A 25,475-nucleotide genomic window follows, 5' to 3' on the forward strand; every position below is an offset into this window, starting at 1 on the left:
CTTTAGCAAGCTGGAAGCATACCTCAACTTTCTATGTTGTAAGCAGACAACCCTCCTTTTGTTTTTCAGGTGTTTGCTGAGTTGAATAGAATTGCCAGTAAGAATTCTTTGAGGCTCTTGACCAGCACACGCCACGTTTCATCAATCTCTTCAGGTCCAAAAAGGGAACCGTTGGACAGAAACTGACCGAGTTAATGCAGCAATTCAACTTGGTGGTAAGTCATTTCATATCGTTATGGTATTGTTAATTACATGTATATTTATAACACTACTTCAAAATTGGAACCTTAATACAGACTAACCTATTTCCTTCCTTGTCTGGCTTAGCTTGTGCTTTGGAAATTTGTCTCCTCGCTGATCTTTTGTACCTCTATCATTAGACATCAGATGTGACTTCACTGCGCTCCATTGTCCTCAAAGGCATTCCCATTATAGTCGGTGATGACTCCAGTGAATTCTACAAGACATGCTTGGCAAGTACTTCTACACAAAAAAGTACATTACTACAAGTACAAAGTACATTAATAATTGACAAATCACATTCTTTACTCAGTGTAGAGCAATGTAACTATGTCTGCACAATAACCAAGAAAGTATGTATGTAGGGTTAGGGCAGGGGTGGGCAAACTACGGCCCGGGGGCCACATCCGGCCCGCCAAGTGTTTGAATACGGCCCGCCCGTTCTTTCCAAAGTATTTCATTTAAAGTCAACGTCCAAGCTGGCATCATGGCTTGAGCCGACTTTTTCATGGTTTGGCGGTTTTATCAATTTCGTTATTTGATGCGGCCTGTTGTTTACAAAGTGCTCCTGAAAAAAGGGACACAAGCACATAATAATAATAATAATAATAATATTAAATACCCCCGCGACCCTCATGAGGAAAAGCGGTAGAAAATGAATGAATGAATATTAAATAATTAATTTATTCTTATTATTATGAATTTATAACGCACTTTACATCAAATAAATGATATCAAAGTGCACATATAGCAGATTGCATAACACTTTTACAGATACAATAATTTCGTTATTTGATCTGTCTGTTGTTTACAAAGTGCTCCTGAAAAAAGGGACACAGGCACATAATAATAATAATAATAACAAATAATAATAATATAAAATAATAACAAATAATATAAAATAATACTAAATGTATTCTTCTTATTATAAATTTATAGCACACTTTACATAATAATAAAAATAATAAAAAATAATAATATAAAATAATAACAAATAATATCAAATAATAATAAATTATTCTTATTATTATAAATTTATAACGCACTTTACATCAAATAAATTCTCTTAAGTGCACATATAGCAGATTACATAACACTTTTACAGATACAATAATTTCGTTATTTACAAAGTGCTCCTGAGAAAAGGGACACAGGCACATAATAATAATAATATTAACAAATAATAATAATATAAAATAATAATAAATGTATTATTCTTATTATAAATGTATAACACACTTTACATCAAATAAATTATCTTAAAGTGCACACATAGCAGATTGCATGACACTTTTACAGATACAATAATTTTGTTATTTGATGTGGTCTGTTATTTACAAAGTGCTCCTGAAAAAAAGGACACAAGCATATAATAATCATAATAATAATAATACAATTAATAATAATAATATAAATAATAATACATTTATTATGATACATTTATAATGCACTTTACATCAAATAAATGATTTCAAAGTGCCCATAAAGCAGATTGCATGACACTTTTACAGATACAATCATTCCAGGCGGGCCGTTACGTGTAAAATATCGATTCTGGCCCCCCCGTCAATTTTGTTAAATCAATGCGGCCCGCTAGTCAAAAAGTTTGCCCACCCCTGGGCTAGGGTTAGGGTTAGGGTTGTTTCTGTACAGTGACAAATGTTTTGGGCTCAAGTTCTCCATTTGTCTGATTAGATATGTAAACACTAATTAAAATTGATGGTATAGTCATCGATTCATTTCAAATTGCAGGAGCAGGAATCAGTAGTGAACAATGAGTGTCACTGGTCAAAAATGTACTTACTGGTATGCTATATATCGTCATTTGCCGATAGCTTTTGTTTTTGGTGTCACATATATTTTATTGGCTACAGTGCAGTGTGCATGTATATGCAGAGCTCTATTCTCCAGGAAATAAAACACCACCAAAAATATTCTAATGAGATAAATATATAAAAATGTATAAATAAATCCATCGGGATACAAGCATAATTTGCTGATATATGTTCTGTTTCTTTTTTAGGATTCAACAAGAGATGAGGTCCTAGCATCTGTTACAGTTGGTGTGCTCACTGTTCTCAGTGAAGACGGTCTTCAAGAGGATCCAAGCTCAAAGCACCTTCAGCCGATCTCCACAGCCATCGTACTTGAGAGAGGTATTGTCATCGACAATATTCAAGATTTTCCTCAAGCAGTTTGCCTGTTATTTGGGCTGACATGTGCTTTACACTTGGATTACCCAAAATGCATGGCAAATACACTCAAATTCATTCAGACTGTGATGCTTGGGCTGGGAAAGAAAAGCTTACCACCAAAACTGCTTACTCTGAAAAACAGTCTACTTGCCTAGACCAGTGAAGAGTCATACGCTAACACATAGCACTTTGTTGAAACATTATTTTTGCGTTGTCAAGCGTTGAAGACTTTTTGAAATGTTACTCTCTGTTGTGAGAGAAGAGTTTGTGAAATGTTAAACTCTACTGTTATAAGTGCAAAGTTTTATACTTTGTGAAAATATCCTCTCTATTGTTATGAGGGAAAGTTAAATACTTGAATTTTTACTCGAGAGAAAAGTCAGTTTTGTGATAGTGTTTTGAAAAGTAAGACAAAGGAGGTAAGAAAAAGTGGCCGGATATGCATCGAGGAATCGGTTTTTCATGTATACTCTGAAAGGTTTTAATCAGGTTTTTCTGATATGTGATCAAATTCTTTTCTAGGAAAGTGTTGTTTTAACCCAGGATTGATGCTAAATTTGAGAAAAAAAATGTTTGTTGTAGTCAGTCTCATCAGAAATGCACTTAAATATTTTCACAGTCATGTGGTGAACAGTTACCATGACACCAGATTGTGTATACGTAGGTCCTTCTATTAAGGAAAAATGCTTAAAAGGGGTTTTACTTTGTCTGACTAATCCAATGTAATGCAAATGTTATGTTCCGCTGTTGTTTGAGATAATGGTTACATACAATACACATACAGACAATATACACAAGATTAATATTTGGGGACATGATACTGAGGCTGAACAATAGTTGAAATTCATATTGCTATGGTAAGTGGAACTAACATTACACAAACCACAGACAATTTAAAAGTAGTTAAAAAATAAATTGTACGTATGACAGGATGGGGAATCTGTTTTCTATTGATAGTTGTAAGATCATAATAAAATAATTGCGATTTAAAATGCATGCAAAGCAAGCAAAAGTAAAATTTAAATTGGACAGTGTTGAAATAATCCTAATAAAATGGCAATATTATACACATTTATTGTTCAGCCCATATCTGTCCAATATTCAACTTTTGTTGTATTACTTTTGTGGCATTTGAAAATAAATGTTTTAATGCTACTGGATCAAACTAAAGATGGTTTTCAAGGCATTATTTTGAGGGGTAATTACACTTCACTTAATGCATTTATAGATACATTTTGTTTTGTTTCTCTTACTTCAAGGACATTAGTTTTTTCATTAGGTGAACATAAAAAATAATGAGTGAGTAGAACTGAGAATTAAGTTGTGGCCAGTGATTGATTTAAGTGTCAAATTAGTTCAAATCAGTGCAGACAACACAAAAAAATAAAAAAAATAATAATCACAAAAATGATAACTTAATTTTGCGAAGTTGCATGAATGTAACAAAATATGTAAGTTAAGTATTGCACACTCAAAATAACTAAATTATCTCTTCTTTAAGTCAAATTTATTAAATTTTTTGAGGCAACGAGTTTGCATACTTTTTTTGAGTGAAGTCAACTTATTATGTTTTACAGTGCAGGATTGTTAACAGCATTACCAGAAGCAGTGCAATTACCAAAACAAATTGCTGTATGTAAATGCACAGCACATACATATAATACTCATCCCATATCCTTAGGGAATGCATTCACTGATAAAATGGTAAAACAAGTGGCACTAAAGGATCTGAACTATCTTAAGACAAAAAATGACATTGAGACTTTGAGATACTGGCAGGCATGCAACAACAGAGTCTAAAATAGGAAATGGACCCCTGGCTTAGGAATAAAGCAACCCTGGATAAAAATGTTTATATGTCGACAGATAATAAACCAATCTTGTCAAAAAAAATTGTAAAAGTGGGCTGCTATTTTGAGCCATGGTGTTACACATGTCTCAACAGGAGGGATGTGTCACACTATTAACTATCACTATCACTTTAATTCGTATTTGAAAAATCTTATTCAAAAAATGTTTGTAGAGCGTTTTTAATGTGTGCAAAACACAACGTCCAGGGCAACTTGCGACCGAGGCGTGGCCAATTTCCAAAACCACAATATTAATTTCAAGTACTACACATGAACTTATTGAGTTAAATACAATTGAAGGAAAGTCAGCCCTGATTCTTGCATCCCAGAGCTTTTGTAAATTGGCTTCAGATGGGATGGAGTTGGGGGTATGTGTATGAGATGGACCAGGATCCTGTTCCTGGACCAGATACTTGCTCCTTCACCCCATTATCTTTATTGCCTCCTGAATTTAGTTTTCCAATGAGTAAATGATTGTAAATGCCTGAGATCATCCTGGCCTTTTGGTTCTCCCACAATGATCTCTGCAAAGATAAAACAAGATGCAGCACATGATCCTGTGTCCTGACCTTCTACTAATTTTACTGGTGGTTGACTGGTACTGAACACAGTTTAACTTGGTACTCATCTAATCTGCATGGAATATATTTTCAATGAAACAGAATTAGACTGCAGCAGTCACTTTGTAAATCAACTTGTAAAGAAAACAGGAACAATGTTCCACATGGACTTGAAGAACCATGGTGCGTACCATCCCCAAAGTGGAGGACTGGTAGAACAAAAAATGCATGGAAGAAACAAAGCGTCCAAGGACACAAGGTTTAGATTGTGTTAAATTACACATAAACATAACGGTAACAAATGGTTTAAGTCCATATGAAACGTTGTTTGGTAAACCTTATGGGATGCCACAGTTCAAAAAACGTGTGGGAGACTGATGACGATTCCACTTTGATGGAATACATGAGACTGAAATCAGGAGACTGGGTGTTCATTAAAAGTGTAAAAAGAAAACACTGGCACTCTCCCAAGTGGGAAGGGCCTTATCAAGTACTGTTAACAACACAGACAGCATTAAGAATTGCAGAAAGAAACACTTGGCTACATCAAACGCATTGTAAAGTAGTCATTGTTCGGGAGTCTGACGAGGAAGGTAAAGACCAGTCTGTGATGCAGGGGACTTCAGAGTCCTAGACTCTGAGGCATCGTGCTGAGCAGTGAAGATAATAGCACATACCCTTGGCCAGAAAACCGAACAATGCATCCTGGTTCGAAGATCACTATTGTAACAGGAGGATTGGAGTTCCTGATAGGTTGGAGTGTACTAGCATAGAAGCGGCAAACAAAAACAATGCTCAGAATAAGTCCTCTTCTTTCCCATACAGTGCCTCAGTGTCTCGGAGTGGACCATGATCTTGACTGCACACCTGCACCCTTGCTCCGCCAACAACCTGACAACCTCCAGATTCAACAACATGCATGATGAGTCCTCATCTCATCAGCCATGCCATTATGTCCAGTTTTATCTTCACCAAGACCTGAAGAAGATCCATCACATGAACTGTGCTCTGACAGCAAACCATCACTTCCAGACATGCATTGTGACTCGGATGCTTAGCCCACTTTCCAAGACCACTGGAGAGTTCTGAAGATGTTTGCGGACATGCTGCCATGGTGATGACAATCACCTCACCAGCCACTGAAGTGGAATGTGACCTACTCAGAACTACTCAGATCACACCTTTGATGCAAGGACAAGCCAAGCACCAGAGTGCCACTATTTGTGGATGGGACATGTCCTTCTACCGCAGAGTATTTATATTCAGGTCCTGCTGCACCTGGGACAGTGACTGGGAGGACTGGGGCAGTTGGTCCTGTGTGCAGGGACAGAAGCAGTCAGCACAGTGGCTGCAGATTTTCTTCTCTGGCTCTCAACGAAGGCGGTCGCATCTTTCCCCTCTCATCTTCCCTGCTTTGCTTCTTTGTCTTGTCTAGTCTCGTCTTGTACTTTCTCAAGAGCCTCTCACTGCACTGCTCTCCAAAAACCTAAATCATGGAATTGAACTGGTCTCTCCACGCAATTGACACGATCTTCTCGACGAGAACCTCAGGTACGGGGGAACCTGCCTGCCCTGACGGAACGTACACCGCTCGGTACATGATGGACAGTTGGGGAAAGTGGAAGGTCATGTGCCTGGCGATTCTTTCCGTGGAGGACATCGAAGACGTCTACCTATTCTCGACCTATTGTCCCCCCTTCATCGCCCAATCATCCCGTCCTGTCACCCCTTGTCTCACTGCATAGTATGTTGTAATGTATGGACGGATGATTGCACTATTTCGCTTGTAGTCCTGTATAAGTGACAAGAATAAAGGGCTTTACTACTACTACTACTACTACTACTACTACTATTACTACTACTACTAGGTGTCGTGGCAAGGACAGTGGTGGAAGGGACAGGAGTAGCCAGGACAATGGCTGCATGTGTGGGGCGGGGACAGAGGCAGCTTGGACAGTGGCTGTGGTGGCGAGGGCTGAAGCTACTGCGACAATCTCTGAAGGTCTTGTTTTGGTCTTGTGGCAGTGGGGACAGACACACCTGGCACAGTGACAGCAGTGGCAGGGGATGCTCCAATTTTGTGGGGAATCCGTGGATTCTCCTGCCTGAAATGTTTTAGGTGGTCAGTGCTGATTTTTTTGTAATCCACTCCATTTGTCTCCAAGGAGATCAGCGCTTTTCCCGTGGATTGCCGTGATGGTGAAGGGCCCAAGAAAATTGGACTCCAGCTTCCCACCCTTACGCTGCTGGCTCCTCACATTCTGTCACCCGCTGCAAAGCTGACTTGCTTCCGTTTCAAACTAATCTCTTGCACGTTCTCTGCTGAGATTGGGATACGTTTTTGTGGACTATGTCCCTTGTCTCATCAAGCCACCTAATGCCCTCGCAAACTGTCTCCGCTCCAATCGTCCACACCGCTGTCCATCTGTAAAATAGACAATAGCTCATGCTACACTTGAAAATATGCAAATATATGACTTCTTTAATTTCATAGTAATAAGATTAATTATTCACAGTGTAATTAAACTTAATATTGTAATTCACTAACCAGAAAGTCCTCTGGAATTTCTGTTGGGTACCGGGCTTCACGGCCAAAAGTAGGGGGAGAATTTGGTTGTCATCTGTTTTTTGATACGCAACCCAAACGTGACAGCATCCAAATATTCATCCCACATTTCAGGTTTGGACCCTACCAGTTTACCAAGAGCCCCAAAAGAGAAAAAAATAGATTGCAAATCTATTCAACAATATAATTTTGGAGGGACAACTTGGATGACAAGGTGACATTACTTACATCTGGATGGTTGCGTTCATGCACTCCACCAGACCATTGGTTTGAGGATGGTAGGGGCGCACAAACTTCTTTTGATACCCAATATATTCGCCTCATTCACAACTCTTCCTTGTGGTTTGGTTGCATTGGAATGCGGTAGAAATTACGTCAGCTCCTGGCCACAAAATGAATAGGTAAATACTTCCACATTTCATATTTGTTATTTGTTATGCAGAAATAAATAAATGGCAGAACAAATGTGTTACAAAGCGCCACAATTATTATATATTGTGAATGTCTAACCCGCTCCTCTCACCGTAGTCCTGGATACGCATGCGTCAAATGCTTGACATACGTAACAAATACCAAGCCACTAAATCCAAGCTTTTCATATCCATATATTGTGTGCTTTAGGTGTCTCATAGTAACTGATAAAGCAGACAAAAAGTAGAATGGCTTCGTTAACCTGGAGTCCTGTGGCGTAAAAACAGCACAGCGTCACATATTTTCGGTTTTAAGTGAGCGTGCGCGCGCGCGCTCCCGCGAGGTGGATGCAAATTCTGGCAGGCATGCAAAACTCGGCACAACACCGGCCGATGTATCGGTCGATCCTTATTACTGACATTAGTGGAGGCGGATTTTCAGTGTGGTACGGTGTGAAGCGGAACCTTTGAATCTCTCCAGTTGCAGCCGGACCGCTATACGGAAACACTTCCTGTGTTGCGTCAGACGCAGTCTGCAAGGGAACGCTTCGCATCGGCCTCACTTTGCTGGTCTGTTCTGCCTGCATTTTCATTCAGGTCGGTAAATTGTCCACGAACAAGATAAGTCCATACAGGTAGTTGTGTTCAAGTTAGGATGTATATTGTGAAATTAACCGCTGATTAGATTCGGTAAGACAAGTTTGTTGTAAAGTTTGTTATAGAGAAAGTTTGTTTCTAAAAACATCGAAGACAACCGCTTCTCCGGCTACTTGAACTCTTGGTTACATCGCCACCCAGTGGAACTGCGGGGTATTGTAATGGTCATTAAAGTGGGTGATGGCGAAAATATTTGTTAAGAACATTTTAAATGGTGTAATTTTGTATATAAGTGTGGTTACAGGACCAGGATACATCATCATATTCTTGAGAATTGTTCCAGTAATATGTGGGATAAAATACGAAAGGCTGGATTTGCTAGTATAGCACATTTTATTTCATAGTTTTTAGTTATGTGTCCAGTAAGACTTGAAAGAGAGCTTATTTGGTTGGTCATAGATAGTATTTTGGGATGTAAATTTTTGATACAAATAGCTGAGGCATATTTTAAATGTATTGAAATATCAGTTGGCTGCACTGTTTCGGTTCGTGGTTAGCGCGCAGGCCACACAGCTAGGAGACCCGGGTTCGATTGTCCCCTCGGGCAACTCCGGTTTCCTCCCACATTCCAAAAACATGCTAGGTTAATTGGCCACTCCAAATTGTCCATAGGTATGAATGTGAGTGTGAATGGTTGTTTGTCTATATGTGCCCTGTGATTGGCTGGCCACCAGTCCAGGGTGTACCCCGCCTCTCGCCCAAAGACAGCTGGGATAGGCTCCAGCACCCCCGCAACCCTGGTGAGGATAAGCAGTAGAAAATGAATGAATTTAGTAACAACTGTCAACAAACATGGCAACAGTAAAGCACAAAAACAATCATTGGGGCACATGGGTAGCCTTTCTCAGTTTTAGTCCAAGTTCATACATCACACCACTCATGATCCGAAAGTTCCCGAATCAAAGCGATTACTCTAGGGTTCACATTAAGGCGGGATGTGGTTGTCTTCTCCACTTTGGTGCCCTTCTCTGAGTTGATGGAGAAAAAGCATCTGTAAATATGCAAAAAAGCGTACTTAAAAGCACAGCTTTTTGAAAGCTGTTAGTTAAAGAGGCTACAGGCCTTGTAAAACAGTAAAAAATGACAAGTCCTATAAATCCCAGTGACAGATGTATGTCAGCTCAAATAAATTACAATGATGCATAAAGTCTGTTTATAAGACATACCTCTGCATAAACTCCAGGGTTGAAGCCAGCGCCGATGGATAGTGGATGTTAAAACAGTAATAGCTCACAACAGCAAGCACAGGATGGAAACAAAGGAGTGGATGTTGCCATGCACGATGTTTCGATCAACACTCCACACTCATGATCCACACTCACAATCCACACAATCCACAAAATGTAAACAAACATTTTAGAAATATACTGAGCACATTTGCTTCTCAACCTTAAAGGTTAGTTAAGTCATAAAATGTTATGTTCCAATAGGGAAAATATAGCTATATACGCATACAGTGAAAATATTTTTACAACCAGCTATGGGACATGTCACAGGTCGCCCCTCAACAATATGGTCCTTTAAGTGGGCTACAAGTTCATTCACTGTGTGAAACTGGCGCTCACACAAGGAAATGGCCATTTTAGGTCACTAATAGCTGCTCTAGCAATAACAGAGGGATGTGGAGCATTGTGAACATGATAAAAATGAGCTTTAAAAGCTGTAACAAAATGTTCGCTTGCAGTCATAGCTGACACATTTGAAAATTCAATGTGGTTCGTTCCTATGAACTATGAACTCTACAATGTAGCACACAAGCCCTTGTTGTCTCAAGTGTATTACTGCAAAAAGCACAGGTAATCATTTTGACCAATTAAGGTAAGGGCAGCATACACAGGTGTTTACACAGCAACAGTCATTTAAACCAACAAAAAACACGAGTCAAGAGTTATATTTTGAAAACGGCAGCTAATTATATTAAATAAAACCGCCAACCAAGTATTTACCTTTGACCATTACACTGCTGATGCATTTACACACAGCTACAGGCGAAAACGAGCTAACAGAAGCTCTGCATCCAGTGAGCGCCAAAATTTGAAAAGAGAACAAAAGACGTGTACGCGAACATATCGGCGAATGCTGTAGCTGAACGACCAATACACAGAAAAATAAAATGTTGGCAGTTACACACGAAAAACTACAAGCTGACAGAATGTCTGCTTCCCAGGAGATCCATTATTTAAAAAAGGAACGTTAACATTTACGTGTGACTGCATAGAGGAGAGCTAGCATCTTCGCAACACCAGAAAGTTAGCAACAAGAGGAAGAATGTTAAGCTGGCATCTTATCTTTAGGACAAAAGAGTTAATTATCAAGCGGTTTAATTTTAAAAAGCATTATTTAACTTACCAGTGCTTGTGTAGTGTTCCAACGGCTTCCAACACTGGCAGACTGATGGACGTGGATTAAACCGCGATCTCCAGGAGACGTTGCATATGATGCATTCAATGTTTGCTTTTTTTTTTTTGTTTGTTTTTTTTGTTGTTTTTTTTTTTTGTCCCGTCCAGCCATTGGGGCAGATAGTATTGTTGATCTAAATGCCCTTACATGCTAAACAGATTTGCTCTGTGTCAGGAAAGGTGTTGGCTACAACTTCCCTGTATGAAATTTTATTTGCCGTTATTTGATGTTTTTGTTATGCCATTTGGAGCGACCGGACCGGAGCAAGAAGAAGAACAGAAAAGAAGAAGAGAAAGGTGGGGTGAGCTGGGGGGGGGGGAGTAGAGGGAGAGACAAAAACAGCAGCAACAAGAAGTCCCATAACAACAACAGTGACAAACAGAACAGTTAAATGTCAATGATGGCTAAGGGTCACAATGGAGATGATATCAGTGAAATGAAACAGTCCAACTTACCAGTAGCAATAGTAACAATGAAGACATGACCCATGATAGTAAACACAATTACAGCCATACGGTTACAGTCATTAAAATCTCACTGCTTGACATCATTATTACTGTAATAATAGCATACCAATACTATATAAACATCAGGGATAAGATGGTAGATTGTGTAGAGAAGCACCCATGTGCTGTGAGTGTCCAAATGGAGGTGTGTTGTGTATGTGAATGCGAGTGTGTGAATGTGTAATTGTCACTGAGAATGACAAAAGGAGAGAGACTGCCTTCTACCACCCAGCAAACCCCGCCCCGCGCAGCCAGGTCAAGCCCCCACCGCCAGAGATCCTCCGGCCCCGTGGGTGTGGGCAAAGCCAGGGCCGACTCCCCAAGACCCGCCCCCGAAGCAACTCCCCGAAGAGACCAGCAAGAGGCCATGGAGGAGCAATCCCAACCGGCAACAGGGCGCCAGCAGGCCGGAGGAGAGCCGCACCCCCGAGACCAGCGGGAGACCATACCCCACTAGGGCAGAAGGGCATCGAAGGCCACACACCTATGGGCACAGGGGCGCCCCCGCCAACCGGAAGGGAGCCCGCCCACGGCCGGAGGCGCCGCCCCCCCGCCCCCCACACACCCCCAGGAAGCAGAACCCACCCCAGGCCTGACCACCGACATAGGACCGCCCCGGCCAGGACAGAAGAGGCCCGGGCACACTGCCCCATGGAGGACCGGGCGGTAGAGATGGAACGCCCTGCGCCAGACCCCCGCAGAGCCCCGCCCGTATATCTATATGGCCATATACACACCCACCCACATATATATATATATATATAATTATAATTAAACTAATCATTATTTATCTAAGTATTTAAAACAATAAATACATAAAATAATCTCAGACACACGCGCACACCCCATCCACTCAATACGCACACACGCAAGCACACTCACACACCCCCCCGGGTGGGGCGTCCGGGGCATCACAGGGCGGGGGACCCAGGGGTCCCAGACCCACAACCAGGCCCCGAGCCCAGGGAGGTATGGACCGCCAAGGCATAGCACCCCCAGACTCCCCTCAACCACGGCATCGGGGCTACGGCAGTGTGGCAGACAAAGGAGCGGGCGAGGGGAGGAAGCCCGCACATGAGCAAGCGGAGGGGGTGAGCAGGCGAGTGGTGAGGCGCTCCACCGCGCCGGCCGACACCCGCCGAGCAGCTCACCCTCGGGAGGGAGAGCCATAGCTCCAAGTCATGGGGAGGCCAAGCACCAGAGCCAAGGAGTTAAGACCAGCGCAAGGCCACCGGGATCAGGCCCCCTCCCAACACACAGCCCGGTCCCCGCAGCAGCCACCACAGCGCAACAACCCCAAGCCACCACCGTAGACTTCAGGCCACCAGCAGCGCGGACCCCACCGCCTGGAGGCCGGCGAACGCCCCCCCAAGGGCACGTTGGTGCCCGCGACCCAGGACAGACCCAGGGAGGTAGCGCCAACCATGACCCTAGGGCAAGCCCCAGCGTCAGCTGGTTCCAGCGGGACCCCCAGGAAGGCCAGGCAGACCAGACCAAAATATCCTGCAGCCCAGGGCACCCCGAGCGAGCCGCCAAGCCCCAGCAGCCAGCGGGCCAATCGCGGGGGTAGGCAGAAGGCACTCCGGTCCAGCCCGCTACACCTGTGTGTGTAATGATGGTATTGTGTAGATTGTGCAATTAAAAATAGGCCTGTCCCATAGGGCTGACCTATGTGTGTGGTGTATGTGTATGTGTGTGTGTGGAGGGAAGCTGAGCAATGGTGGGTCCCATGCCTGCCCAGATCCCCCCCAGAACTGAGTGTCTAAGGTGCGGTTAAAATTGAAGGGTGACCAAGCCAGAGGAATGCCGAGGACAAAAGGGCATCCGCAAGGAAACCCTTCGCCCCCGGCATAACCAGTTGCAGGACACGCATGCATTCAATGTTAACTCCGTCTAATGAGGATCGAGATGGCTGCATATCCTCCAAAAATGCTTTGATGTGTTCAAACGAAAGATCAAGAAACAGAATGTTTAGGATTTGAAGAGAAAAGAAAAGCAGTGAAGATGATAAATGTTAGTTTTATAGCTACTACTAATGAACTAAGTGATGACTCAAACACACTATGGCCTTAATTTATTATTATTTTTTTTGTATTTGGTATAAGTCAAGAGGTGTTTAGTGGTACCTGTTGTAGTCAGTGACAACAGTATTATAGGTATAAGCTATAAAAAACACAAAGAGGTTGCTTTTAACCTTCAGCCAAGTTTTCAATCGTGTGATAGTTTTAATCTTTTGCCCTATATTGTAATTTGTGTAACAAGGTACGTATATAAGATGAATAAATGTTCTTAAATTTTACAGTTTATTCCTGTAAAAAATTAAGCTCCCAACATGAATTATCCATTATTTTAACACTTTTATGTTGTAATTGTGGCCTCATTGTAATGTTTATTGCATTACAAGTTTTCTGTGTCTAAGTTATAGGAATATGTCAATTCTACAGAAAAAAGAAAGTTTATTTTTTTCCACATAATTTTACTTTAAAAATAACAGTTTTGTTTTGTTCTGTATTTTACAAGAAATAGCTGTAAAGGGGTTCAAACAGGGGTTCTTTGTTTTTCTGTTTTTTATGATGTCGTGATTTTACCGCATTCCGCTGTCAATTTTACAAACATTTTTTACAACGTAGTTATGTGGTTTCTCCATGCTCACCATCATGGCGGCCAAACCTGCACAGGGCATACTACGGAAGTGTAAGCAGAGTGTCCGCCACACGATGGTGCTGTGGAATAAGAAAGTGAAATAAACATATTTTGGGTTGGAAGCCACAGTATATGCTAAATTGAAACAAGATTAAAGATGGTCACCATCAAGCAAAAATGTATTTGCAGTGGAATATATCAATATGTGAGAATATCCATATGTATGTCTATTGTATGATTGTGACCAAAAAGAATGCATTACGCAATGTATGAAACCCTGATGACATGACAAAATGATTTATTGTGTTATTTATTGTTGGTTGTCTTTTAATAGAAATTAATTCATATAGAAATTAGCCTATTATAATCATCATGCTATAAATAAACAGCTTTCCTGTTTCTTTCTGTGTGTGTTTGTCTTGGACAAATCATCCAGACAGGCTTCAGACCTCCAGGGAGGCACATTGTCTGTGCTGGAATGCTCCCCAGATGACCTTCAACCTCACCGCTGTGAAGGAGAATGCTGGCTGTAACGTCACGCTACTGGTTTGCATTACACATGCTAAAATCATCACCACAGCAGGCGGCCGTCTCGATGGCTCTCAGTAAATACAGACGTGCACTAGCGAAGCGTGGTCATTTTAGAAAGTGGAAGTTCCACATAAAAAAGCTCTCCCCTTACATTTCTTTGTAGAAAGTGACTTAATAAAAGTAAATACATTTCCTTGTATTCACTTATAGGGAAGCACATCCAATCCATTGACGTACAGACCGCACGATGCTGTGTTGTACTTGAATGACCCCCTGGAGAGGCCAGAGATGGCCGAGGGTGGGATTTTCCCTGGTCTCCTATCTGTGAGGTCTGCGTGCTAACCACTCGACCAATGTGCAGCCCACATGAATTTCAATCCACTGAAAATGACATTGATCACTGTATTCGATACTTGCTTATGGCTCCTTTTGCATGAATCACTGTTTTAATAATTATTATTATTTCAAAGTGCCTTTCAGGACACCCGAGGTCGCTTTCATCTGATCTGGCATGGAGGTGAATAAGCCTGTGGCACTGTTAAGGTGCTATGGAGACCAGTATGCTTCGATAGCGGCCTTCAGCTCATCTTTGATGTTTGTCTGATGTTACTCATCTTCCTCTTCACAATACAATAGAGGTGCCAGGTCATGTTGGGATATGAAGTCAGCATCTCCGTAAAGGTTTTCAGCAGATAGAAGCATGAAGTGACCTTCTCTCCTATGACTGTCCAGTCTTCCTCCAGACCCTAGGATCTCTTGACTTTGTTTACTAAATTGTCACATTTGTGTGAAATGGTTGTCACCCCAAAATATCACCCATCATCATGTGTTTACTCATTTTGTTTCCTTCATTTGTCTTTGTCTGCTTCATGTTCGCGTCTGCTCATCATTCACACTATTTGTCTTCCAGCATTGCAAGCATGTTTCCAGCTAAAACTGATTTTGCACATATGAAACACATCTCAGGTCTCCACACATGCAGTACTTTGGAACGTGAATGTGAGTGCACAGTGCGCCATTGATGTGACAACTACCACGGGTTGAGAAATATCATTTCCTTACCATTACACAATGGTGCTTTCTGCTTTCACAGTACAATTGACCTACATAACACCTCCGGCAAGGGAGATGGACAAGCCTGGCTGGTACTTCAACATTTGTGTGAACACAGAGAAGAAAGATGATTCTTATCTTGGCTTCCTCTTTCCATTCTGGATGTGTGCTGTTTCTCTGGACTTGACCTACTTATATGTACATCTTGAGCAAGATGGACATTTTCCTGTGTGGTGCATGCCTGGGAACTGAGCTATGTCATTTTTGGTCCTCTCTGTTGTGTCATGCAGCGTTTCATATTTTACATGACAAAAATCTCACAGCACACCACCAAACAAAAATGTAGTGGAAACGTCATGCCTTTCTAGGCACCTTCTGCCTTCAGTGAAAGAGCGTTTGCCTGACACTGCTTCACATACGTAGATGAATAAAGATTCATTATTTGTAGTAAGTAAATAATCACGTTTGGTCCAAGGAAGTGAAACTGGATGATCTCTCACTGGCATACACACTTGGAAGGTCGAATTGGAATTGGATATTTGCCAAGTGGTTTGTTGATTCAAAAAACACCAACACAAAATCAGTTTAGATTTACAATACAGTATTTTCTAAATGAAATTAAATATAAAAACATAAAAATAACATTATTTTCAATTTGAAACATTTAAATGATCAATAAATAGTTTGAACTCCGGTTTCCTCCCACATTCCAAAAACATGCTAGGTTAATTGGCCACTCCAAATTGTCCATAGGTATGAATGTGAGTGTGAATGGTTGTTTGTCTATATGTGCCCTGTGATTGGCTGGCCACCAGTCCAGGGTGTACCCCGCCTCTCACCCCAAGACGGCTGGGATAGGCTCCAGCACGCCCGCGACCCTTGTGAGGATAAGCGGTAGTCAATGAATGAATGAAATTATCAGTCATTTTTGAGTAACAATGAGTATCATCCATTGCCAGACAGTATCCTGGTTTTTGGTAATCAAAATATGGTCACCATACTTATTTTAAAGAATAAATACAAAACAATTCTCACACTGACATTGAGCTTTATTAAAAGGACATGAAATCCAACAATGCACTGTTCGACTGTAGAACATTCGCCATCCGCCATCAAGTCCAAGTCCTGACTGATAAATTAAGAACTGTATTCCACCGAAAATGAGCAAATATCCAATTAACCAATGCTGTCATTTTTTTTTCATTTGAAAAGAACCCTGAGCAATAACGTGAGTAACCATTTCTGCATTTGCTCCAAACTCATAAAATGGAGCAAAATGACAGATGACATCTTCTCCTTCTTGACAAGGGAGCACATTCCTTTTGTAGCATGCTGGTGTATCGTGTGTTGCAGTGCTTACCTTAGAGGAAAAACATGACAGAGCTGACTTCACCATCAGCAATTCGCTTTCTTCCATTGTATATTACTATGTACTTGAAAGAATGTGTTTTTATTCCACTTAGGAAGTGCATCGCGTCAGTACTCTCACTGACCTAAGGAAAAGACAGAGTGCAGCATAAGTCACTCTGAGCAAGACTCTGAATCAATAGGCACCAGTCCGCCCTCTTCTGTGTGATAAAGGCTGGGGTGAGGGTTTGCACAGGCAGGTGTGGCGAGCCCTCCAGCTGGACCTTCTCGCACAAAGCCTCGGCTATACAGATGACATACATGCCGCAGTCGTAACTGTTGTGTTGTGTTGGGCTGGGCTCCTCCACAAACCAAGCTTTTCTTCCTGCACCCAACACCGTTTCTAACTTACTGGCAATCCGCCGTGCATGCATCGAGTTGCTGCTATGTTGAGAGTCATAGTGAGCAAAGTGGTTGGAATTATGGTGGTACACCAGCAGGCTCCAATGAGACCCCCCAGCAGTCTGGTTGGAGTTGTCATTTACAGCCAAGAAGACCCAGCGACGTGAGGCTAGATCCAGAGGCTCAAGGAACACGGTTAATTCCTCTGGGCTGGAAGCACACTTGATAAACTGAGTGACCTCTGGGCTGATGAAGATGATGCTCTCCTCCAGGACTCGAAAGCGCTCACCAGCAAAGTACTCAAAGGCAAATCCAATGATTTGGTCATTGAGCCAATGGGGTCCTTCCAGTAGTGACACATCAGAGTGTCGAAGCAAGCTGTCCTGGTAGCTCAGCACAACGGGGTCCATCCTTCAGTACACTTCCAAAAGTCAGCCTAAAAAACATGGTATGGTTTTATTTGTTTCGTATATGCTCAATGCAACAACGTGTCTGAAAAGGAGTACAAAGAAACAGATCATATTTAATGCTACCATTTCTGCATATCTATTAATGTTAGTTCATCCGACTTTATAGTTTACATGTTGACACTTACATAGGAAATCTGCAGTCATTTATAACGACTATTTCACGTCATAAATTAGAAGGCGCTAACATTAAACGGCAACCCGTGCTGTCTGTAAGAACAATGTACTGTAATTACTAAGCGGAGTGTCATGTTACTTTACTGCATTGCTTCTCCTGCGTTAGCATGAGCTAACGAACAGCATTACTTATCCTCCCTCACAAGGACATCAAAAGACTTTTCCCATACCACCTTAACCGTGGTCTACTAGTTAGATAGTTTAGTTAGATAGAAGCTTGTATGGTGGCCATACCTGAAAAAGACACATTAAATTGAAGTTGACCACAAAACTGTCGCATTGTTTCGCCTCGCATCGGTTGCCGTAAACCGTTTTGAGTAAACATCCCCAATTTGCGACAGTGGGCGTAGCCTTGACATGAAAACGAACTAAAAAGTTTGGAATACATTGAAACATGTATTTTGTTCATTAAATTATCACATATATCATATGTGAATTATATATAAAATATAATACGTGTGATAAAATGTATAATACATTAATACATGAGGCACGTCTGTGCGGTCTTCCTGTTATGGCGCTCGGTGGCGTGAGCGCGCTTGTAAGCGGGGCCGAGCTGATTAGCTCCGTCAGAAGGTAGAGTACGGAGCGGAGCTGAGCCGCCTTTCAATCCCACCAACACAGCTGACACGCTCGGATAGAGAACTTTGGCACGGATTTGAACTGTGGGGAGTTATTCGGAGCACACAAGAAAATATAAAAGTGCGTGAAAATGCTGGGCATTGAGTAAGGGTTTAGTTTGACGGAGGAAAGGGAGCGAGGAGCTCCAGATTCGATCTTAACGTCAGTCTAATTGACTTCAAGCGTCTTCTTTTGGAGGTAAGAGTTCTCAATGTGTCCTGATATGATGCCTTAAACTCCACAACTCCTTTATAGTTTGTGGAGAACGCATTGCTGTTTGTGTGTGTGTGTGTGTGTGTGTGTGTGTGTGTGTGTGTGTGTGTGTGTGTGTGTGTGTGTGTGTGTGTGCTCGGTGACTTGACACATGCACACACGCATACACACATACACACATTGCTACGGTTCTCCTTGTATAACCCAGTATAGTGAGGTGTGTGATTCCTGCGTGCTAAATGTGGCCGTTACATGTAGCCAATTGGTTTTCATGTATTATGTAGTAAAGGTGAGGGAAGGGAACAGAGTGTCTAGTCGTGCAGTTGCAAAGTATTGGTTGTGTGTGCTCAGGCCGACAATTCACCTCATATTGAAATAGCTTTAGCTGGACTTTTCAACGTTAAAGGATAGCAGAGATTGACGTTGTTCTTTTCTTATGTGGCGATTTCATGCACACTTGTTCTGTACACAAGTATGACTTTTTTTCTTCTGAAAACACATTCCCCAAGAGAATGTGTTCACACTTGTCATTTTTGGTCCGAGGTAAACAAACTGTAGTCTGTTTGTTCTGCTAGTACTGTATGGTTCATTAGGTTTGTTAAGACCGGACCAAATGGGAGGAGCAGACAGCTGGAAATGTGTAGTCAGATACTCAAAAAAGATAGTTGTGGTCTAGTTTACGTTCACAATTGTATTTTTCTCAGCGGACCAACTCATGCTCTGTTAATTAACATAAGCATAAAGTTGCACATTGATTGGACGGCCTATGTAACGTGTACATTGTCAGACCTAAAGTATCCAAAATATGATGTCTGTTTGGTCACATACACTGGCTGGACTTTTCTTTACCAGTTGAGATGCCATGAAGAGGATATATATTATATAAGGATGTCAAAAAGCTCCTGGAGATGTACTGCAAGGAGACAGCAACTTCGGTTAGCCTTTATACATCCCATTTGTTGAAAAGATCCAGATTCACTGCTATATTTATGCTTCTAGACCTTTTCGAGCCAGACCAGAGTACCTAGTACAAGTGTAAGCGCACCCTTTGATTTGAGTAGCACTGTGGTTCCCCCCAGGAGCGTGTCCTTGCTTCGGTTGTGCACAGGTGATGAGAGTAGAGTGGGCCTGTCCTGCAGGAATGTGAGGTCTTGAGAAGACACAGCTGCTGTAGCAAGAGAGGCAGCTCAGGCGGAGACTCCAGCAACTGGTCCCTGTCGACATCCGACACCCTGTAGGATCTATGTCTGCTATTTGTAAAGACTGGCCTCAGTTTATCACATCAAGTTGTGTCTGTGAGTCGGTGATACTGACACTGCCTCACTTGGACCAATACGTAGTTTTACATTTGCTTTGTCATTCCACTAGGAAGGACTTATTGAATTTTACTGAGATCATTTTACAAATTTGTTCAGCCATAAGAGGATTGATTATTTAGTACATGTACAGTATAGAACACCGCATTCCCTGGAATTTTGTTTCATGAAAATGTCTACTCCCCCCACTCCAAACCCTTCTGTAAGTTGATCTCCTCTGATATCGGCTCAACATTTGAAGAACTGGCATAAATGTTAGATTATATTCAAACCTCCTGTTCAATCTTCAATTGCCATTGTGTAGTTGCGTCACAAACCAATTTTATTATTAAAGTCAAACAACGTACACTGTAATACACATGCACATAGTACATATGATATGAATGTATCGGACATAGCCCGGGATACTACATCCTACACACACATGTACTGACCTACACATACAGTCACATAATATGACAGACATTACGTCCCATGCAATTACATTACCAATGGGACGTTGTTCGTACGGTCAGCAAGTGTCTTTCCTACATTATCCTTGTGTCAGGTTTATACTGCACTTCCAAACACACAAACCTTATTATATTATATTATTATATTAGAGACTTTGGCATCATTTAACACGAGAATACAACATTCTAAAACATTTATAGGTTAGAAGAGTGGACAAAGCATTATAAGTCCACTTTATGGACATTTTAAGAGCACAAGCTCTTTCTTTGATGATCTGAAAACCATGAAACACATTCTTTCTTAGGATTGCCTTTCCAGGTTTTTGTGTTTTTGCAGAGGGTAGAGGAAAAATTGTTGGCACCATAATTTAAATGTGGCTCTTAAGTTATCCTGTACAGGTTGACTTTCTTCAAATCATTCCAAATCAGTCATTTTTGTTTGTGGAAGTCCTGTTGTTAATGTTTGACTTTTGTCATTCTTTTTTTGTTACTCTCTGGGTCCATTTGTAAAAATCCAATGTGTAAGGGTTTCTCTTTCTAGTGACTCGTGAATCAGCTATTTGTATTTCAACTTTTCCATTGTGGATTTTAGTTTTGTTTTGCCACTTGCATCCACCCAGTTCATGTTAAAATTCTTCAGTCCTTCCATCACCACCTAAACTGTTTACAATTATGCATTGTCCTAGTGGAATTGTGGAACAATATTGAATATCAAGTTTTTGCTTTATTTATACTTTTTAATAGGTTGAAAAGCATAATTAATAAGCATAAATAACCATATTTATTTGTTCACACTGGGGCGGCACGGCGGCCTAGTTGTTAGCGCACAGACCTCACAGCTAGGAGGACCAGGGTTCATGCCCCGTGCATGCGTGGGCTTTCTCCGGGTACTCCGGTTTCCTCCCACATTCCAAAAACATGCTAGGTTAATTGGCCACTCCAAATTGTCCATAGGTATGAATGTGAGTGTGAATGGTTGTTTGTCTATATGTGCCCTGTGATTGGCTGGCCACCAATCCGGGGTGTACCCCGCCTCTTGCCCGAAGACAGCTGGGATAGGCTCCAGCACCCCCGTGAGGATAAGCGGTAGAAAATGAATGAATGAATGAATTTGTTCACGCTCTGCAAAGTCCTCAGGAGCGCTTGGTAGTGTGACTTATTACAGCAGAGTGGGCGTACCTCAAGGAGGTACTGCAGAAAGAGCTGCAGAAGATCTAGAAAACTTTCTGTGTGGTTTATCGTGTGTAGCTGTTCTGAAGGAGTCCACAACTCGATGCAAACATGAGCGTAAAAGGTCCCCCTTAAGAATTGCTATGCTATGCTATGCTATGCTAGTGTGCTCAAACTTAACCTAGCATGCATGTTTTTGGAATGTGGGAAGAAACCGGAGGACACGGAGAAAACCCACACACGCACTGGGAGAACATGCAAACTCCATGCCTGCAACCATTCGTCTTTAAATGCATGCATAGAGCCATCGACAGCCTTCGCCATATTCAAATGGAAGGTTGTATTTGGAGAGCATGAGTCACGTGTTGCTTGCTCACATGATGGGGATGTCCTGAAACGAGTAGCAGTCGCATGATGGGGTTGTGTTGGGAAAGATATTGGCATGCACATCAAGTCATTAAAGAGGAACCTGCTTGTGTTGCACTGAACAAAGCCCCCCTTTCTTCAGTAGATCATTATATGAGCGAGGCTTTGGCCTCAGAGGCTCAACTTCCCAGCGTTTTGCATTTGCCCTCATTAACTCAACTTAACAGTAGCTGGACTGAGATGCAAAGAAAAAAAGTGTATTGTTTTGTTCTCTGCAATTTTGCATAATTTGAAATTGACCTTTCTAATTAAGCCTACTGGAGACACAAACAATTTTGATCAAATGGGGAGCTCAGCCGAACTAATTTACATGAAATCCACTTCTTGTTTTGGAGAGAGAAGGAGGTGTATGTGGAATATTTATAAATGCAACTGGAACAGGTGCCGCATGTGTCTTCATATTGCTCATGGATGCAGGAAACTAAAGTTTTAGAGTTGCTGAATTTTTGGAAGTGTATTGTGACAAAGGGTTGACAATAGCTAGTGGCCTCTGTAGCCTTATGGTACACACAGGACAGGCCCATAGCTAATCCTCAGGCATGTGCTCTTGTGTAATGCTACACAATACAGTCTAGTATCTGCAGGGGCAGCACTGGCATTCAGATGTGAAACCATTCTCAGTCAGTCAATGTGTGATTTTCTCGGTTTGAAAACGAACCACACTGCACATATGCAACACCTTGCCTTTTAGTCTGCAGTTCAAGATAGTCCAGAAGACAAACATACATGACCCTTTGCTATAGAGTATAAGTGTTATCTGAGTGAGCACTTCTGCCAGTTTACAGTAGCCTGGGTATTGGCAGAATGGCTTGAGGGGAGGAAAAGCAGATATAATTGTGACTGACTGACAACAAACAGGCTGTGATAAGGTTGATTTCAAATGCAGCCAAGATGGGCTCTGGTTGCTGGAATGCTTCTTGCGCCTTATCTACTTTATCAGTGTATTGGATGATATAGGCTTCCCAGAGATTATTCTTAAATCCAGCCAGTAAATCCAGCCAGTAACAGAAATATGGCAGGAAGCTCAGCATTGCGTGTATTCTTATGGAATCTAAAAAAAAACCTTCTCCACCATCACTTCCAGGAACTCTTATAACCAGCTGTTTGTTTAACAAGGGTACTCCGAGCTGCCTGGCCCGGCAGTCAGTCTCACTGCCACTGTCCTTAAGCTTCTTGGAGTCTTTTCACAAATGTGTGTAGTTGTATGCTTGTGTGCTATTCTTTCACAGACTTTGTCTTCTGGACCAATCAAATCAAGCTGAATGTCTTTCTCTGCAAAACCACTTAAAAATCTTTTTACGATTCTTATGTGAGACATGAACACATACGTATTTCTTTCCCCTTTCTGTGCATTATAACATGACAAAACGAGTTAATTTCAGCTAGCTTACAGTGCTCTCATTGGGATACACCTATTTAAACCATGAATCCCTCTAAAAACAACCTCTGACAACGTTGCATTGTTTGATCATGTATTCATGCAACATTTACACTGGTGATAACATTTAATAGTTGCAGTCTGGCTGTGTTCCAATGATTTCAATCAACAGCGGCGACAACATTACGATGTCCGCTCTCAGTGGGATGGCTGTGTGTTGCAGCACAAGATGGCAATGCTGACAGCAAACAAGCATCTTGTGGAGTCTTCGTAGCCAAATCGAGAGCTAGGAAGCCACTCTTCTGTCTGTGAATGACTAGTAATTAGCGAGGCGTCGTGTTAGTTAGCTTTTTTGTAACCTGGGTAATTTGGGTGGAAAACACACCAAGGTTTTTCCAAATCCCAAATAAAGAATGGATTGTCGATCCCTCACCTTTTACCTATGTTCCATGACCAGAAAATAACTCAAATCTGTGAGTAATTGAGAAGTCCATAAAAGTGTCTATTTCTGACACTTCCTCCCTCTTTTAGCTTGAGATGGACCTTCTCTGATTTTGGATCAACATTTGCAATAAGAGTGAAAAAGAGTGCCAGTGAAAATCATCATCTTATCTTATCTTATCATCTTAGAATATACTAGTAAATACATATCCTGATGATTTTTAAAAAGGATGCCGCCATCCTTTCTTGTCTGCTTTCTCTTGGTCAGAGGATTTTATGACTAAAGTTACTGCTCTCACACATCCAGCTTGTCCGTATAAAACAAGATGGTTCATGCATTATGTTACAGCCTCCCTGGTAAGAAAAACTTCAATGGTGGATACAGCAAGTTTTAGATAAGTGGACACATGAATTACAGTTTGATCGTTGTTCAACAAATCTTTCAGCAAAATTGGGTTGATCATGTCAAAGATAATGTCAAATTGACACCATCTACCCAACATATTCCCTTTGGTATATTAGCCATGTTCTTGAGGTTTACTGCCCAATCTACTTCATCATCAGTCGGCTGCTCTTGCTGTTTGTCTGCGGACTGCAGCTGATACTGCACGACCGAGCTCAGGTTTCAAAAACAGAGTCTGCTGCAGGCAGAGACACAACCATTGGGCCCCTTCCTCTGAAGAAACAGTGAGAGCCTCAGTAACATTTCCCTGTAATTACAGGTCATGTTTTTTCCCTAATACTCCAAACAGATGTGCTCCAAATTATGCCGAACATTCAGACCCCATGTTCAACGTTGATGACCTGCTATTACCAAGAGCTCCTTTGGGTTCCCTCTTCGCTGTCTCTGGTTGATGCCCGAGATGAAATGTTCTTTGTACATTCCATGACACTCTTTGTCCCTGTGGGGGAAAAGTAAAAAGACAAGTGAAGAAAAAAAGTACAGCAGCTCATTTAAGTGTTGCATAAACCTAAATATATTTTACTTGTATCTTACTCAACATATTTCTGCTGCATTTTTGGCAGCTGTAGAAATATGTAAATAGCAGCTTTTTGTTTGTACATGGGGGTGTGATTATGTGCGGTAGGTTTGTTTAAGAGTCTGACAACATACAATTTAAGCTGTGTCCCCAAAATGACTGCCAGTTTAATCTCTGCACTCTCAGAATCCTTCTGATGGTCTATGAGCCTGTATTACACTGCCAGTCAAAAGATTGGAGTCATTAGTATGTATTAGTATCCATTAATATTAGCATGCCTACTATAAAGTATCGTGAGAAATCATTTAATCCAGTTAATCTGTTCAAGACACAGCCGTTCATCGTTCTCTGTGCATTCAGTCAACAAATAAACCACCCGTTCACGCATATATAGACTCTGAAAGAACTAGTATCCATTGTTCATGTAGTTTGAGACACCAGTGCATGGATGCTTTGTTTAGGGACTTGTTTAAA

General features: G+C 41.5%; 2 protein-coding genes and 2 long non-coding RNA genes across 10 annotated transcripts in view; 2 read left to right on the forward strand and 2 right to left on the reverse strand.

Annotated features, from left to right (window-relative positions):
• Window positions 1–6,010: 6,010 nt before the first annotated feature.
• On the reverse strand, window positions 6,011–7,777 carry LOC131135672 (uncharacterized). Its single transcript, XR_009131641.1, has 3 exons — window positions 7,640–7,777; window positions 7,394–7,534; window positions 6,011–7,270 (listed from the first exon to the last, which is right to left on the reverse strand). It is a non-coding gene; the product is annotated as an uncharacterized LOC131135672 (long non-coding RNA).
• A 564-nt stretch (window positions 7,778–8,341) lies between these two features.
• Window positions 8,342–16,179, forward strand: LOC131143255 (uncharacterized). The gene is made up of 3 exons (XR_009133313.1): window positions 8,342–8,418; window positions 14,464–15,557; window positions 15,652–16,179. It is a non-coding gene; the product is annotated as an uncharacterized LOC131143255 (long non-coding RNA).
• Window positions 16,180–16,622: 443 nt separating this feature from the next.
• senp8 (SUMO peptidase family member, NEDD8 specific) lies at window positions 16,623–18,370 on the reverse strand. Its single transcript, XM_058078946.1, has 2 exons — window positions 18,239–18,370; window positions 16,623–17,796 (listed from the first exon to the last, which is right to left on the reverse strand). The coding sequence occupies exon 2, from the start codon at window positions 17,768–17,770 to the stop codon at window positions 17,105–17,107; it is 666 nt and encodes a 221-aa protein (XP_057934929.1). The 5' UTR covers window positions 17,771–17,796; window positions 18,239–18,370; the 3' UTR covers window positions 16,623–17,104.
• A 161-nt stretch (window positions 18,371–18,531) lies between these two features.
• myo9aa (myosin IXAa) overlaps window positions 18,532–25,475 on the forward strand; it is a 119,827-nt gene continuing 112,883 nt past the window's right edge. For 6 of the 7 annotated variants that reach the window (XM_058078935.1, XM_058078940.1, XM_058078936.1 and 3 more), the window contains exon 1: window positions 18,533–18,823. The gene's annotated coding sequence lies outside the window, so the exon portion shown is untranslated. Of the gene's footprint in view, window positions 18,824–25,475 lie in introns of all 7 variants that reach the window. The other variant, XR_009130882.1, reaches the window with a different exon arrangement.

This window comes from Doryrhamphus excisus, chromosome 1, assembly GCF_030265055.1.
Source record: "Doryrhamphus excisus isolate RoL2022-K1 chromosome 1, RoL_Dexc_1.0, whole genome shotgun sequence".
Classification (NCBI taxonomy): Eukaryota; Metazoa; Chordata; class Actinopteri; order Syngnathiformes; family Syngnathidae; genus Doryrhamphus; species Doryrhamphus excisus.

Excerpts from the sequence above, each read along its gene's own strand:
- senp8 (XM_058078946.1), bottom strand. The coding sequence starts at position 17,770 with ATGGACCCCGTTGTGCTGAGCTACCAGGACAGCTTGCTTCGACACTCT.